Raw genomic sequence first — 17,669 nt, 5'->3', positions numbered from 1 at the left:
TTGTCATCCCAGCACTTTGGGAGGCCCAAAGCAGGCAGATCACGAGATCAGGAGATCGAGACCATCCTGGCTAACGTGGTGAAACCTAATCTCTACTAAAAATACAAAAAATTAGCCGGGCGTGGTGGCGGGCGCCTATAGTCCCAGCTACTCGGGAGGCTGAGGCAGGAGAATCACTTGAACCCGGGAGGTGGAGGTTGCAGTGAGCTGAGATCACACCACTGCACTCCAGCCTGGGCGACAGAGCGAGACTCTGTCTCAAAAAAGGGGGAAAAAAAAAAAGTAATTCAACAATGGGAAATCGTGTGCTAAATAAGCACTTAGCACATGCCAGGAGCGGAGGACACAGCGCCCGCAAGGCTGTCCCAGCGCCAGTGCTCAGACCACCCACGCTCAGGGTACTCAGAGGCCGACTCCTCCCACAGTGGCTCACTTTGGTTTTCTGTTTGTTGGTAGCCTCTGCATGACTCATTTGCACTTTCCACCCAGTTCTTCCCAAGGCTGCTTTCTTCCTCTCATCCTCTGCTCATCCTCATCTTCCATTTCAGTTTGCACTCTCTAACAGCCTGTTGCTCACACCTGCCCCTAGGCACGGATGCAGCCTCTCTCTCCCTTTAGCCTAGACAGAGACCTTGTCCTGACAAATCCATACAAAACGGCCACTCCCGCTCTGTGTTACATGAATGCCCCACAGGTTGCCATTGCTCGACGGCGATGTTACATCTCCACTCTGATGTGTCACGGGCACACATTTAATTAAAGATAAGCCGACCATTCTAAGTGGCAATCCACTGTGTCATTTGCACTTTTCTGGATGGCTCTCCTTTCTCGCTGGGTCCCTTCTTCTGTGGTGGTCACTGCGAAGCTCCCCTTGAGAGACACTCCACAATTATTCCACAGCCAGCGTCAGCTGCAGCCTGCCTGAGAAGGGTGCACCCTGGATGTGTGTTTCAGACCCAAGAAAAGGCTCTGTGTGACAGAAGCCGAGACTTCATTTAAAACCCAAACAGCGTCATTGCCATGGAAGGAGGAGGCAGAGTCAACCTTTTTCAGGAAACTATTTTTCTAGGCCAGATCTTCCCAGTTTGAGTGTCACATTTGCAAATACTAAGGTAGTAAGGGGTCTGTCTGTGCCTCCTTGTATATGTCAAGTATTGTGCATGTAGTTCACATTTTTATATATTCTGGATACAAATCCTTTGTCAGGTATGTGTTTTGCAAATATTTTCTCACAGTCTGTGGCTTATCTTTCATTTTCTTAATGTCTCTTGAAGAGCAGATATTTTTAATTATTAGGTTTTTAATAAAGTCTAACTTATCAATTCTTTATTTTATAGATCATTATTTTAGTGTCATATCTTGGAAAATCTTCAACCCAAAGTCATAAAGATTTTCTTCTACAAGTTTAATAAGTTTTAGGTTTTACATTTAGGTATGTGATCCATTTTGAGTTGAATTTTGTATATGCTGTGAGGTGTGGGTCAAGATTATTATTTGCATGTGGATGTCCCGTTGTTCCAGCATCACTGGGTTGAAAAGACCAGTCTTTTTCCATTGAATTGCCTTCAAATCTTGTTGAAAAGTAATTGATGACATTTGTTGGAGTCTATTTCTGTACTCTGTATTCTGTTCCTTTGATCTATGTGTCTATCTTCTCACTAATACCCCCACACTGTCTGAATTACTGAAGTTTTGTAGTCAGTCTTAAAATCAATTTGCTTTTCTTTTTAAACATTGTTTTAATAATTCTAATTCCTTTTTTCCATATAAATCTTAGAATTAACTTGTATAGAATATTAAAAAAACTTGTTGTCTCGGCATGGTGACTCATGCCTTCCAAGCTACTCAGGAGGCTGAGGTGGGAGGATCACTTGAACCCAGGAATTTGAGGCTGCAGTGAGTTATTATTTATTGCTGTGCACCACTCCACTCCAGCCTGTGTAACAGAGTGAGACCCTGTCTGTCAAAAACAAACAGAAAAACATGTTGGAATGTTTTGATTGAAATTGCATTGAATCTGTAGCTCTATTAGGAGAGGATGATGGACAGTTTACAATATTGAGTCTCTGCATCCATGAACATGGTATAGCTTACCCATTTATTTGTCTTATTGATTTCTTTCATTTGTGTTTTGTAGTTTTCAGTACACAGACCTAGTATTCGTTAAATTGACATCTAAATATTTTATTTTTGTACTATTATAAATGGTACTTTAAAATTTCAATTTCTGTTTATTGCCAGTATCTAGAAAGACCATTTTTTTGGTATATTGATCTTTTATCCTGCGAATTCACTAAACTTACCTATTCTAGTAGCTTTTTTTTTTTTTTTAGACGGAGTCTCGCTGTGTCACCCAGGCTGGAGTGCAGTGGCGCGATCTCGGCTCACTGCAAGCTCCGCCTCCCGGGTTTACGCCATTCTCCTGCCTCAGCCTCCGAGTAGCTGGGACTACAGGCGCCCGCCACCACGCCCGGCTAGTTTTTTGTATTTTTAGTAGAGACGGGGTTTCACCATGTTAGCCAGGATGGTCTTGATCTCCTGACCTCGTGATCCACCCGCCTCGGCCTCCCAAAGTGCTGGGATTACAGGCTTGAGCCACCGCGCCCGGCTCTAGTAGCTTTTTTGAAAATTTTTTGGGACTTTCTGTTTGGACAATCATGTCATCTACAAATAGATGACAAATAGAGAGAGTGATGGGATATTTTTGTTTTCAATTTATATGCTTGTTATATCCTTTTCTTGTCTTATTGTACAGTCCAGGACTCACTGTTTAATGATGAATAGTAGATGTGAGAGTGGACATTCTTGCCTTGTTCCCAATTTTAGTGAGAAAGTGTTTAGTCTTTGGGCATTAAGTATGATCTTAACTATAGTTTTTAAGTAAATCCCCTTTATTGGGTTGAGGAATTTCCCTTCCATTTCTAGTTTGGTGAGAGTTTTTTATCAGGAATTGGTGTAAAATTTTGTCAAATCTTTTTCCACATCTGTTGAGATGATTATAAACTTTTTCTTCTAATGATACAGTAAATTATATTGATTGACTTTTGAATGTTAGCTTTCCATTCACAGGCTAAATCCCACTTAGTTGTAACATGTTATTCTTTTTATGTAATGCTAGATTAAATTTCCTAATATTCTACTAAGGATTTTTGCATTTGTGTTTATGAGGGATGTTGGTCTGTAGTTTTATTTTAATGTCTTTGTCTGGTTTTCGGTATCAAGGAAAAGCTGACTAATAAAATCAGTATTCCTTCCTCCTCTATTTTCTGAAAGAGTTTATGTAGCATTTGCATTACAGTTCGTGTAGAATTAATACTATCATATGGTTCATTGTTTTGTCCATGTGTTTATTTCTTTACATGCATGTATTCAGAACCTCATTAAATTGTAAGTTTGTTCAAGGTCAGAGAACTTCTCTCCCCCAGTTGCCTTCATTATAATGTCTACTAACTGCTTGTGTTTGCGTGTGCGTGTGTTAAATATACAGAACATGAAGTTTACTATTTTGACCATCTTTAAGTGTAAGTTTAGTAGCATTAAATACCTTCACATTGTTGTACAAACATCACCACCACTCATCTCCAGAGCTTTTTTATCATCCCAAACTAAAACTCTAGACTCACTAAAACACTAACTCCCAATTTCCCCTTCCCCCTGCCCCTGGAAGCCCCATTGTACTTTCTGTCTGTATGAATTTGACTACCCTAGGGACCTCAAAAAATTGAGTCATACAATGTTTGTCCTTTTGTGTCTGTCTTATTTTACTTAGCATAATGTCCTCAAGGTTCATCCAGGTTTTAGCATGTGTCAGAATTTTATTCCTTTTTAAGACTGATTGGCCAGGCGCGATGGCTCACGCCTGTAATCCCAGCACTTTGGGAGGCCAAGGCAGGTGGATCACCTGAGGTCAGGAGTTTGAGACCAGCCTGGCCAACATGGTGAAACCCCGTCTGTACTTAAAATACAAAAAATGAGCTGGGCATGGTGGTACACACCTGTAATCCCAGCTACTCAGGAGGCTGAGGCAGGAGAATCACTTGAACCTGGGAGGCAGAGGTTGCAGTGAGCCAAGATCACACCATTGCACCCCAGACTGGGGGACAAGAGGGAGACTTCGTCTCAAAAAAAAAAAGACCGAATAGTATTTCATTGTATGTACAGTCATGCACTGCATAACAACATTTTGGTCAATGACAGACCACACACACAATGGTGGTCCCATAAGATTCTGATGCCGTATTTTTACTGTGCCTTTTCTATGTTTAGATATGTGTGGGTACACAAGTACTTACCATTGCATTATAATTGCCTATAGTATTCAATACAGTAACATGCTGTACAGGACTGTAGCCTAGTTGTGTGGTAGGCTATACCAACTAGGTATGAGTAAGTGTGCTCCATGATGTTCACGAAACAACACATCTCTCAGAATGTGTTCCTGTTATTAAGCAATGCATGACTGTGGACCACATTTTGTTCATCCATTCATCTATTGATGAACAGCTGGGTTGTTTTCACCTTTTGGCTGTTGTGAATCCTGCTGCTAAGAACATTGGTGTACAAATATCTGTTCAAGTCCCTGCTTTCGGTTCTTTTGGTTGTATCCTCGGAAGTGGAACTGCTGGATCTGCATTTAATTTTTTGAGTAGCCGGCGTACCATTCTCCACAGAGGCTGCACCATGCTCTATTTCCACCAGCAATGTGCAGGAGTTCCATTCGCTCTACAGTCTAGCCAACACTTATTTTACGGTTTGTTTTTTAACGTGTAACAGTCATTCTACTGAGTGTGAAGTAGTATCTCCCTGTGGTTATATCATATTGCTTTGTGTAGGGTTTTGCAATAGTGGAGGCTTATTGGTTAAGATCAAGAGGCCAACACAGTCAGGCCCCTGCCTCTGGGCAGAACTGGGCATCATATTTGCAGTCAGTTATTGTACATCATATCTCTCAATTTGCCAAATCCATCCGTGGATCCAGAGTAAATTTCACCCTCAGTTTCCAGTGATGAAAGCAGGGGATGAGCTTCAAGGTCATTGAGGAAGGAGGCTTCCTGTGTTCTTCAAACAGAGTCTCAGGCAGTGTGGCTGGAGGGGGCATTACAAGGGTGGGTCTGGAGCCCCCAGTTGTCATTGGATATCTGACACCAATGCTCAGAGTGACAGAGTACGAACCCCTCAGCTCTCTGGGACCCAGTAGACTAAGTAGATTGAATCAGGGCATTGAATCAACCCTGGCTACACACTACAGCCACCCAGGGAGCTTTTATTTATTTACTTATTTAGAGACGGAGTCTTGCTTTGTCGCCCAGGCTGGAGTGCAGTGGCGCGATCTCCACTCACTGCAACCTCCACCTCTGGGGTTCAAGCGATTCTCATGCTTCAGTCTCCTGAGTAACTGGGACTACAGGCGCATGCCACCATGCCTGGCTAATTTTTGTATTTTTTAGTAGAGATGGGGTTTCACCATGCCGGCCAGTCTGGTCTCAAACTCCTGACCTCAGGCAATCTGTCCATCTCAGCCTCCCAAACTACTGGGATTACAGGCGTGAGCCACTGTGCCCAATCTATTTATTTATTTAAACAGGATCTTGCTCTGTCACCCAGGCTGGAGTGCAGTGGTGTGGTTGTAGCTCACTGCAGCCTCATATTCCTGGGCTCAAGCGACCCTCCCACCTCAGCCTCCCAAGTAGATGGAACTATCGGTGCACTACCACACTCCGCTAATTTAAAAAATCTTTTTGTAGAGATGGGGTCTCACTATGTTGCCCAGGTTGGTCTTGAACTCCTGAGCTCAAGCGATCCTCCTGTGTCAGCCTTCCAAAGTGTTGGGGTTACAGACGTGAGCCACCACACCCAGTGAGGAGCTTTTAAAAATCCCCATTTTCAGGCCTCACCCTGGACCAATTACACCAGCATCTCCGGGAGTGGTGCCCAGGCCTCAGCATGCTCAAAACTCTTGTTGGTTTCAGGGTGCGGCCAAGGGTGAGACCATGGATGAGAGCCATGGCTCCCATACCTGCCTGGGCATGAAAATCACCGGAACTGCTGACTTACAAATAAAGGTCTCCCAGCCCCTCCCCTGGAGGTTTTGGTTCAGTAGCTCTTGGGGGAAGGGATGCCTGCAATCTGTATTTTAGGCAAGCCTTCCAGATAATTTTCAACACCAGACAAATCTTGGAAACACGGATCAGCGTGACCCTTCTCCAACCTTAATGTGCCTACACATCACTGAGGATCTTGTTAAACGTGGACTCCAGTGGGTGGGCAGCATCATTAATAAGCTCCAGGGAGGTGCTGAGGCAGCTGATCCAGGTGCCCACCTGGAGCAGGGATTAGAGACACCTCCCAAGGCACCTTCCACCTCCCTTCCTGACGCATCCACCGGCCTGAAGTTCTGCAAACCCAGGGGCAGGTAGAGTGCCCGCCCCTGGCCAATCCAGGCACCCACTACCCTCACCCACACCAGGAGGGTCTGCCCAGCACACCCTGTTTTCAGTATTCTTTACTTTCACCATTCTCCCTTTCCTGGCTCTGTAAATAAACAGCAGAAAACAGAAAACCAGTGGCTGGGGGTGTGCACAGGGCAGTAGCTCTCAGCAGAGTGGCCTGGGCTGCCCCTGCACCCCGCCACCTGGCCCTCCCATTGGGCGCGATGAGCCAGGATAATCAGAAGCTTCCAGCATGGAGCAGGGCCCTCCGCAGCGAGGCTGTCCCCAGCAGTGTGCTTCAAGCACCCATTTGGTGTCCTTGTGCGTCTGATCTTGCCAGCCTTTCACAAGCCATTCCCTTGAACGACGACAAGCAGTCTTGATACGCTGGGTTAAAAATCTTTCAAATGGGGCTTGTTTATGAAGCAGCTTCAATTATCAGGGATTTCCAAACCTGCTTCCTTTCTACTGGCGTCGGCATCCAGAGCCGCCAGCCGCGGTGATAGCCGTGTTTTCGTGTTGCTGTCGGGCCTCGCAGTACCGGGGGTGCGAGGGGGGCCGCGTGTTCACAGCGTCAGGGATGAAAGCCGCTGCGACACCTGCACTCCCTGTGTTTACACACTCCCCGATCTCGCATGTTTTTTTTTTTGTTTTTTTTGGTTTTTTTTTGGGTGGCTGTTATTTTGCAGCACATTGTGAATGGAAGTCATTATCAAGCACATGTGCAAGGAGGACGTGGCTTTTCATGGCTCCCAGCCCCTCCAGGCTGCTGGGGAAACAGTTGGACTCGCTTCATGGAGGGGCAGCTGTAGTTTTCTTTTCTTTTTTTTTTTTTGAGACAGAGTTTTGCTCTTGTTGCACAGGTTGGAGTGCAATGGCGCAATCTTGGCTGTCTGCAGCCTCTGCCTCCCGGGTTCAAGCAATTCTCCTGCCTCAGCCTCCCGAGTAGCTGGGACTACGGGTGCCTACCACCACACCCGACTAATTTTTTTGGTATTTTTAGTAGAGACAGGGTTTCACTATATGGGCCAGGCTGGTCTCGAACTCCTGACCTCAGATGATCCACCAGCCTCGGCCTCCCAAAGTGCTGGGATTACAGGCATGAGCCACCACGCCCAGCCGGGCAGCTGCAGTTTTCATCAGGCACCAGTGAGGGGCTTCCTGGCGACTGGGCAGAAGCAAAACTCAGCGAGCAGCATGGGCAAAGTGAGAGAGGGAGAAGCAAGGCCACGGGAGAAGCTGGCCTTGAAGGAGAACGCGATTGTGCTCAGGGACTCACAGTTGTTTTAAGTTCACACATTTTCTAGAAGCAAGTGGCACTGGGAAAACTGGACATATGATGTGTCCTTTGGGTAACAATTGCAGGAAACCCAGCTTAGGCAAGAGAAGAGATAGATATATATTCATATCAGTGAAGTGCTGAGGCTGGCTACAGGCACAGCTTGATCCAGGGCCCCAGACAATGTCTCGCCATCTTTCTGCTGTCATGGCATGAACTTCATTCTCAGGCTCTCTACGGATGCAAGCCCCAGGCAACCCCGGGCTTCCACTTCATTGCCTTTGCAGCCTCAGCAGAAATGAAGCTCATTTCTCTCCAGCAAGCCCTGGGGTGGCCTCTCATAGACCTGGCTTGGATCAGCCTTGCATTCTAAACAAATTCCTGTGGCCAGGAGGAGCCAGCACTCAGATTGGTGACCTCTGGGCCTCCCTCAGGCCCAGCCCTACAGCCCTGGGGCAAACTAGTTCAGAAACCGATCATAATCCTGAAAGACATAATCCTGAATGCCATAATCTCAGATGTTAAAATCCTGAAAAGTCAGAAATCCCTAAAGTCTAAAATTCTGAAAATCACAATGCTGAAAGATCGAAATCCCAAAAATATAATTCTGGAAAAAACATTTTTTAATTATTTAAAAGATGTTTATTTACATTTTGAAAAGGGGATTTATCTGAGATATTAAAAACACCACAGAGCACTTTGTAGGCCACTTTACACAATAAAATTGGCCCTAATAACATATTTCACAAACATAAACGCTCAGGTACACTAATAGCAGTCACACGGGTATTACAGTTTTGAGCAGATGAATCATCTTCGTAAAGAAATAGGTTAAAAATGAAATGTATAGATGCCTATTACTATGGTTGGTAATTGTGGGAACCCAGCTTTGCAACTGTGGTCAACTGAAATACCATGACAGACAACCTACCTTTGTTTTTTGTTTTGTTTTTCAGATACGGGGTCTCGTAATGTTGCCTAGGCTGGCCTTGAACTCCTGGGCTCAAGGGATCCTCCCACTTCAGCACAACCTCAGTCTTTTGACAAGATTGACCAAAAACCCAGATGGGTCAGCACCACGTATATAGTCATCCAGAGAGCTGAGCTCTCAAGAAACTTTATCCTTCTCAAATGCAGATGCAAAAATAGGACATCTGGTCATTCACTGAGGAAGTTTTAAACTTTCCATATCCATATGCAGTGCTCACACACAGTCAGCCCTGTGATAAGCAATTCCATGAAATCAAATTTCTGATGTCCAAGGCAGCAGAAGCACAGCCTGTCCAGCCCTCAGAGAGAGACCGGTTCGCCTTCTGTATTGGTTGTCTCTGGAACCCTGGCTGATTACGCAGGGCCCACCAACGCTGAGGGCAGGGTCGGGCTTCCGCACCCACCCTCTCAGACTCACCGCCCTCTCCTCTGGAGAAACCTGCACAAACATGCCCCAAAGAATCCTTTACCACCTTGCTAGGTGCTCCTTCATCCAGTCAAGGTGACACATAAAATTAAGTCCGCAAGTCCACCGATTGTCAACTTGGCACCCGTAGGCACCTCCTGAAACCATATTTAGTTTCCAAGATGATACAACTAGCCTGGGCACCACCGAAAAGACACAAATCACTCAGAATTCAGCTTTCAGGATTTCCACATTTGGGATTTTCGTCTTTTGAAATAGTGATCTTCAGGATTTTAGACATTATAATGTAGACTTCAGGGATTTTGAACTTTCAGGATTTCAGCGTTTGGGATTGGGACATTGGGGATTGGTCTTTCAGGATTATGATCCATACCTGGTAGTTCCAGCCAAGCCACAGGGATGCGAGGGGGTCAGGGTGGCGCCCCAGAGGGAATCAGGAGAATGAAAAGGTGTCTACAAGCCAAGGAGAACAGTGAGCATGAGGACAGCGTGCAGGATCGGGGCCAGCCCCAGCTTTGCCGAGGGCTGAGTTAAAACATGAGGTTTTGACTCAGATTCGTCATGACGTTTAAGGACCAGCAGCCCTTTGAGAATCTGACGAGCCCACCCTGCACCCAGGAGGGCACACATTCTCCATGTAGTCAGCAGTTTGCATCGAATTTCCGGGGCTCACGGGACCCATGGGGTGCCTGGCTCAGAATCCCTGGCCTGGGTGTTTTCCAAGGCAGTGGATTCCAGTCACCAGGGCCACACTGGGCTCCCTCCAATGCCACTGACTCAGTAGTTCTGGGCGAGGGGCATAGTCATCCACTGTCAAAGGCTCCTGATGGGATTCTGATGCAACTGATCCCTGGAAATTACATGTCTAAGATCCCGCCCAACCCTAGGATTTTAGATCACTCTCAGTTCTACCAGTTAGATGAGGTTTTTTTTTTTGGCAGGGATGAAAAAAAAAAAAAAAAAAAACAGGCAGTGGGCAGAGACTTTAAAAAGAATACTAGGCCTGGGTACCGTGGGTTCATTTCTTCATTCCTTCACAGGCATTTCCTGAGCACATGCTTTATTGTTCTGGACAAAGCAGGTGACACCTGTACCCCAAAGGCTGGTCTGGGCCCCATGGGAACCAGTGTCCCATTGGACCTACCAAAGCGTGGCCTCTTGGCAGCCTACTCAACACATCTGGAGAATTCCAAGGATGTCAGTGACTGGCTGCTTTTGTTCACTGACTTGGAGGAGGCAGTCTGAAAATAACTGAAAAATCTCCCACCGTATTGTCGACTTGGCACCCATAGGCACCTCCTGAAACCATATTTAGTTTCCAAGACAATAACAAGGTAATAATCCCGTCTAACATGATGCAGCTAGCCTGGGCACTACTGAAAACGCACGAATCGCTCAGAATTTGGCTTTTGGGATTTCCACATTTGGGATTTTAATCTTTCTGTTCATCTTTTGATTTAATCTTTTGATTATGCTAGGAGGGAAGGAGGGAGGTGTCATTTGTATGTGTTTTCTCCACACGTAGAGGTGCTTCTGGCCTGAGTTTACTTTCTTGAAAGTGAAATGAATACAAGGCTTTAGGTGCACAAGGAGTGTTTGTTGTCACTGATGTTTTCTTGTTGTCGCTGATGTTGTCACCAACTTTGGCCCCAGTGGACACTGCACATGCCAGTCATAGGACCCCGTCAATGTCGTCAAGGAGGAGATTCTTAAATGTAGTGCCTAAATTCCATACGGTGAGCTGGTAAACACTGGAGCTTCCTACTGTGCCCGACACGCAGCCAGCACTTGATAAATATATGTATAAATGAATTAAAGGGCAAACGAGCGAATAGTAAGTGAGCAATGGAATGTTCCAAAAGTTATTTTTAAAAAGTGAACCAAGATGATTTAGCGCTAGAAGACCTGGCTTAGCTCTGTGGGTGGGAGCTTCGGGGTCTTGGCTCTTCCCCAGCCCCACCTCTCCTAGCCGGAGCAGCCACACCTCTTGTCATTGTGTTTGTTCACACACTGTGTGAACAGGGCTCCTCGACCATGCACTTGGCATTTGGGGCCAGATCATTCTTTGAGGTGGGTGCTGTCCTGTACATTAGAAGGTGCTTTCCAGCATCACCGTCCAGCTGGGAAAACAAAACATGGCTCCAGACATTTTGCCAGATGGTTTCTGAGGGACAAAAATCACCCCTGGTGGAGAACCACTCTCCTAAGGTCTTATATAGGCCAGATATGGTGGCTCACGCCTGTAATCCCAGCACTTTGAGAGGCTGAAGGGGGCAGGTTTCTTGAGCCCAGGAGTTCGAGACCAGCTGGGCAACATAGTGAGACCCCATCTCTGAAAAAATGATACAAAAATTATCTGGGTCGTGTGGTGCACACCTGTAGTCCCAGCTACTCAGGATGCTGAGATGGGCAGATCGATGGAGCCTGGGAGGTCAAGGCTGCAGTAGGCTGTGATTGTACCACTGCACTCCAGCCTGAACAACAATGTGAAACCCTGCCTCTAAAAGAAAAAAAAAAAGGTTTTATATAAAGTAAGTGTTCCATTGCCCTAAAAAGGGGGGTAGGGACTAAACCATTGGAACTAGGCGTTTGAGAGATGAATTTCCCGGTGCTCCCAGTCTGAGAATCAGGAGTGAGCTTCATCTCTTCTGCTGGGTTCTGATTTGGGCTTATTGGCAGGAGTGTCCTGCTCCTTTGGGTCCAGGGCTCCTTTGAGAAAGAGAAAGCGAGAAAGCTGAGAACAACCAAGCCCACCTCTCCAAGGAGGGCAGGGGCAGTCAGGGAGCCTGAACTCCCAGGAAGGGTATCCAGGAACGGTGACTAAATTATAACAGCTGCCACGCTGGGGCACCGAGTCTGTGCAGACCTCGCACTGAGCTTGTCACACACTTTATCTCATTAAATCTTCAACACTAGGGAACTATAATTAGCCCCATTTTAGAGTTGGGGTAACTGAGTCTGACAGAGGCTGGGTCAGTAGTCCAAGCTCACACAGCAAGTCCATAGTGGAGGTAAGAGTCTAGCCTCTCTGTAGCTAGACTGTGTGGCTCTGGAGAACAAGATGTTCCCCCAAAGCTCACCCAAACAATGATCCCCATCCCTGGGAGTCCCACCCCCAGGAGGGATGGGGGCTGAGAGCTGTCCCTGAACCAGGGGAGCTGAGAGCATCCTTACAGGGAGCCCTCCTGTCCCACATCTGTCCCTGGTGACCTCCAAGTGTGGTATCCCAGAGCGCTGAGCAGTGGCTCCAGTGGCTCCACCCATGTGCGGGAAATGATGCCCACGCTCGTCTGGGGTGACGACAGTCCAGCCTGGGATTAGCTCCCCATGACCATCTGCTTGTTCTTGTCTTAATTGCACCCCAAATCTAAGGTATAGAGGTAACCAGGTGATGATACAGAGAAGCCAATGTCACTGAAAGATGAGTTTATTACTCACAGCTCCCAAGAAAAGAGGGGCACGCCATGCCATGCAGGACCACCTGAGGAGGCACCACGATTGGTCAGGAGGCAACAGGAGTGAGGGGAGAGCATGTCCCAGAAGGCAGACAAGTCACAGTGAGCGTAGGATTGGGCAGTTGGAATAATTTTGACAGGCAGGCTCTGGTCTGCAGGGATGGTCTCTAGTTGCTTGGCACCCAGCCCTGGGGTGATTTAGGGCAGGAAAAATATTGGTTTGGGGTGTGAGAGTCAGATGAAGGAAGCAGTTGAGGACACGTTCTGGAGTGGTTGGGCTGTACATGAAAGGCGGTGTTTTGCAGGCGCACTGCTTGCTGGCTCTAGGAGTTAGCCAGCCCTGGGAGAAGCAGTCTCTCCAGGATTCGCAAGACCCGGGATGTCAAAGCATCATAAAATACAGGAAATAAAAACCATTATTAATATGGTTTATTTCCTTATAGGGTATTTTTCCTGAATGTGCCATTTGATTCCATCATGGAGCGGCTGACTCTGAGAAGAATTGATCCAGTCACTGGGGAGAGGTTTGTGCTGTGTTCCTGGCGATTGGCAATCTGGGGGCTGCCAGGGGCCAGACCCAACTGCCTGAGCAATGCCATGGTGGAACCATTGCAGGGATAACACTAGTGACCACTGAAGGATGATGATCAAAATGGACTTTATCCAATTGGCTCTTCTGTGCAATATCTGTTGACCCTCTTTGCCTGGAAGAATAACCAGAAAATGTGTGTCTAAAGCAACACAATGGTGAAATGTTCACCCACTCTGTCCTGAGGTCAATAGCTTAATCTCGGCATGTGGAACGGCAGCCTGGGATGGGCGTCGCCTGTGTGTTTCCTCACTGGCCTTTCCTCCAACCACGATGAATCCTGGCGGTGGTTGCTGTACAAACCCATCCCCACGGGCACAAGTTTCCTTTGAGGCTTCCCATAGTTACAGGAGGTAAATTCCAAGTTTGATTCTGCAGTCTGACCAAGTACAAGCACGGCACTCATGTTGAAACGCAGTGGAAAACCCCACAGTCACTCAGAGGCAGGTGTTGCCATCTCTCCTGACAATCAGGGTCCCATTTCTTGGTGGGGACGCAGGAGTGGGGTGGGGCGGGGCAGGAAGGAAGTGCAGGGATTTTTCTAAAACATAGACCTGATTTGTCGTGGGAGTTTTTAGCTTTCCCATCTCAAGTACTGTGGCCTTCATGTCACCTTGTCCCTGGAGTCTCTCCCAACAGTGAACGGCTGTGGAACTTCCTTCCATCTCCACAGTTGCTGTAATGTCCCACTCCCTCAGCTAACTGTGAGCTCAGTAGGCACAGAACCAGTGCCTGTCCTACTTACCATAGCACTGTCAGCGGCAGATTTAACGCTGGACTCAGTGCAGATAAACATTGAATGGAAGGGAGGAAAAAGGAAGAAGAGACTGGGCACGGTGGCTCACGCCTGTAATCCCAGCACTTTGGGAGGCCAAGGCGGGTGGATCACCTGAGGTCGGGAGTTCGAGACCAGCTTGGCCAACATGGTGAAACCCCTTCTCTACTAAAAATACAAAAATTAGCTGGGCAGTAGTGGTGCAGGCCTGGGAGACGGAGGTTGTGGTGAGCCAAGATCGTGCCACTGCACTCCAGCCTGGGCGAGAGTGAGACCCTGTCTCAAAAAAGAAAAGAAAAAGGAAGAAGAAGAGAAAGGGAGGGAGGGAAGAAAGGGAGAGTAGGGAGGGAAAGAGAAAGGAAGGAGGGAAGGAGGGAGAGAGGGAAGGAGGAAGGAAAGAATTCGCCCATGTATGATTGTATTCTGTCCTCCTATCACTGATCTCTCTCCCTCTCCCTTGAGTGGGGAGCACATCTTGGGTCTCTCTGTAGCTCCAGGGCCCATCAGTCAAAGGTGTGCACACAGCGGTCCACAGTAGCAAATGTTTGGCAATGGTGGTGGTGGCCAGGGCACCCCAAATTGGTCCACAATAGAGTAGAGAGTCCCTTTCTTCCCTGCTTCCGGGCCAGGCCGTGGGTCACTTGCTTTCCTTCCTCCCTTGCAGGTACCACCTCATGTACAAGCCACCTCCCACCATGGAGATCCAGGCTCGCCTCCTGCAGAACCCGAAGGATGCTGAAGAGCAGGTCAAGCTGAAAATGGACCTGTTCTACAGGCACTCGGCCGACTTGGAGCAGCTGTATGGGTCGGCCATCACCCTCAACGGAGACCAGGACCCATACACCGTCTTTGAATACATCGAGAGCGGCATCATTAATCCGCTGCCCAAGAAAATCCCCTGATGGGTTCAGAGCCAGGAGCGCCGCCCCAGGGAAAGAGTTAATCCCCTGCTCCCAGCCCCCCAAACTCTGCAAAGCTCCCCTAAAAAGCCAATAAAGCGTGCTGGGTACAGTCTCGTGCGTCCTGAAGGTGAGGTGGCTGGAAGTTGGCCTCATGTAGGGGTCTGGGGACACAGGACAGGTGAAGCCCACCGTGGTGGTAAAGTGGAGTGCAGGCCGGGTCTCTGGAGTCGGACCTGGGACAAGTGGTGGCTCCAACACCAATGCATGGTGTGTCCTTGGAGTCCCAACCCACAGTGCCTCTCTTCTCACAACCAACTTGAGGCTAGAAACCATAGCCGCCTCACAGGCTTGCTGTGGGATAAGGAGTGGTGATGCCGATAAAGATCTCAGCACAGTGCCTGGCTCTAGAAGCACTCAACAAACATAGCTTTTAAAACACCCACCTTGGCCGGGCACAGTGGCTCACGCCTATAATCCCAGCACTTTGGGAGGCTGAGGTGGGTGGATCACAAGGTCAGGAGTTCGAGACCAGCCTGGTCAATATGGTGCAACACCGTCTCTACTGAAAATACAAAAATTAGTTGGGCATGGTGGCTCACGCCTGTAGTCCCAGCTACTCGGGAGGCTAAGGCAGGAGAATTGCTTGAACCCAGGAGGCGGACGTTGCAGTGAGCTGAGATCGCACCACTACACTCCAGCCTGGTCGACACAGTGAGACTCTGTCTCAAAAAATAAATAAATAAAATAAAATAAAATAAACACCTAAAAAAATTACATATGTATAGAAGAGCTCCGTTTTCAGTTCTTGTTTTTTTTCTTTGAGACAGGGTCTTGCTCTGTCACCTAGACTAGAGTACAGTGGTATGATCTCGGCTCACTACTGCCTCAACCTCCCCGGCTCAATCCATCCTCCCACCTCAGCCTCCCAAGTAGCTGGGACTGCAGGCATGCACCACCATGCCTGGGTAATTTTTGTATTTTTTGAAGAAACGGGGTTTCGCCATGTTGCCCAGGCTGGTCTCTAACTCCTGGGCTCAAGTGAACCTCTTGCCTCAGCCTCCCAAAGTGCTGGAATTACAGGCATGAGCCGCTATGCCCAGCCCATTTTCAGTTTTAATCCATGTGCTTACTTCCATTTAGTCTTGTTTCTTCCAGGCACTGATCCTGTGGTGAAAGCTCTGGTTTGATTGCCATGTTAATCACTATGCTTGACAGAAGTTAAAAGGGGAGGAACTGTCCTTCTCTCTGTTGACAAAAAGAGTCAAACTTCGTAAAATATTTTAAGAGTTTTTTTTTTTTTTTTTTTTTTTTTTTTAAGATGGAGTCTCGCTCTGTCATCCAGGCAGGAGTGCAATCTCGGTTCACTGTGCGATCTCGGTTCACTGCAACCTCTGCCTCCCAGGTTCAAGCAATTCTCCTGCCTCAGCCTCCCGAGTAGCTGGGACTACAGGCGCCTGCCACCACACCCAGCTAATTTTTGTATTTTTAGTACAGACGGGGTTTCACCATGTTGGCCAGGATGGTCTCAATCTCCAGACCTCATGATCCGCCCGCCTTGGCCTCCCAAAGTGCTGGGGTTACAGGTGTGAGCCACTGCGCCCGGCCAAGAGATTTGTTCTGAGCCAAATATAAGTGACTGTGGCCCATGACACAGCCCTCAGGAGGTCCTGAGAACATGTGCTCCAGGTGGTCAGGGTACAGCTTGGTTTTATATACTTTTGGGAGGCATGAGACATCAATCAAATACATTTAAGAAATACACTGGTTTTGTTCAGAAAGGCGGGACAACTCAAAGCGGGCTGGGGGGCGGGTAGCGGGGGCTGTGCGTGGTGTGGAGCTTCCAGGCTATAGGTAAATTTAAACATTTTCTGGTTGACGATTGGTTGAGTTTATCTGAAGACCTGGGATTAATAGAAAGGAAATGTTGAGGTTAAGATAAAGGATTGCGGAGATCAAGCTTTATCGTGCAGAGGAAGCTCTCAGACAGCAGACTTCGGAGAGAGCAGCTTGTAAAATGTTTCTTATTGGACTTAAAAGGGTGCCTGGCTCTTAGCTGATTATCTCCTGAATCTGGAAAGGAAGGAAGGAAAACAAAGGGAAAGGGGACTCTCTATAGAATGTGGATTTTTCCCACAAGAGACTTGGCAGGGCGGTTCCAAGGTATGACAAGGAAATAGATTTTGGAGTGAAACATGTTGACATTTTCCCTTGTTACGCCAGAGTCAGATTGGAAAGTAAGTCACGATATACAGAGTTAAATAAAACCCATCTGATGAGAATTTATGGTTTGTAGGGCATGACTTCCCAGACCCCTTAGAAAGGAATTTGGGCAAGATTTAAAAAATCAGCCTGGTCCTCACCCCTCCTTGGCCTGATCTGGAAAAGAAGGCATCTGAGGGACCCGCACACAGCAAATAGGTGGGAGTCCATGTGCTGTGCACCAGTCCTGGGCCAGCCCCTATGGTGAGGTCTTGGCACATACAGGCTCATTTCATCCACACAAGAGCCTGGAAAAGGAGAAAACTTATGATCTCCATCATCCAGATGGGAAAACTGTAGCTCAGAGAGGCCTGTGGCTTCCTCAGCTCACACAGGCAGCCGGCGGCCGACTTAGGGCATGTGACCCCACTATGCTGTCCTGCCTCTCATGAATCCCCCACCTTTTGTGAACAAGGTAGCCGCACTGTCCAGCCCTAGAGAGAGAGAACTGACTGGTGAAACTGGGGAGACAGATTCTCTCCCACTGCAGGGGAAATACGAGTTGGTTCAGTCACCTTGTAGGGCACCGTGACAGCATCTACTAAAATGTGAAATGCACGTAACG

At 47.6% G+C, this 17,669-nt stretch overlaps 1 protein-coding gene across 4 annotated transcripts in view; it reads left to right on the top strand.

Annotated features, from left to right (window-relative positions):
- The window catches only part of AK8 (adenylate kinase 8), a 155,530-nt gene extending 140,576 nt beyond the window's left edge, over positions 1–14,954 (top strand). For 3 of the 4 annotated variants that reach the window (XM_008005849.3, XM_008005845.3, XM_037994151.2), the window contains 2 exons: positions 13,023–13,103; positions 14,608–14,954. In XM_008005849.3, coding sequence (XP_008004040.2) covers positions 13,023–13,103; positions 14,608–14,845 — 319 coding nt within the window. In that variant the 3' untranslated portion in view covers positions 14,846–14,954. The remainder of the gene's footprint in view (positions 1–13,022; positions 13,104–14,607) is intronic. The other variant, XM_008005846.3, reaches the window with a different exon arrangement.
- The last annotated feature ends 2,715 nt before the right edge of the window (positions 14,955–17,669 follow it).

Source organism: Chlorocebus sabaeus, chromosome 12 (genome assembly GCF_047675955.1).
Source record: "Chlorocebus sabaeus isolate Y175 chromosome 12, mChlSab1.0.hap1, whole genome shotgun sequence".
NCBI lineage: Eukaryota > Metazoa > Chordata > Mammalia > Primates > Cercopithecidae > Chlorocebus > Chlorocebus sabaeus.
Note: the sequence above shows the minus strand (reverse complement) of the source record. Positions and strands in the feature narration are given on the sequence as shown.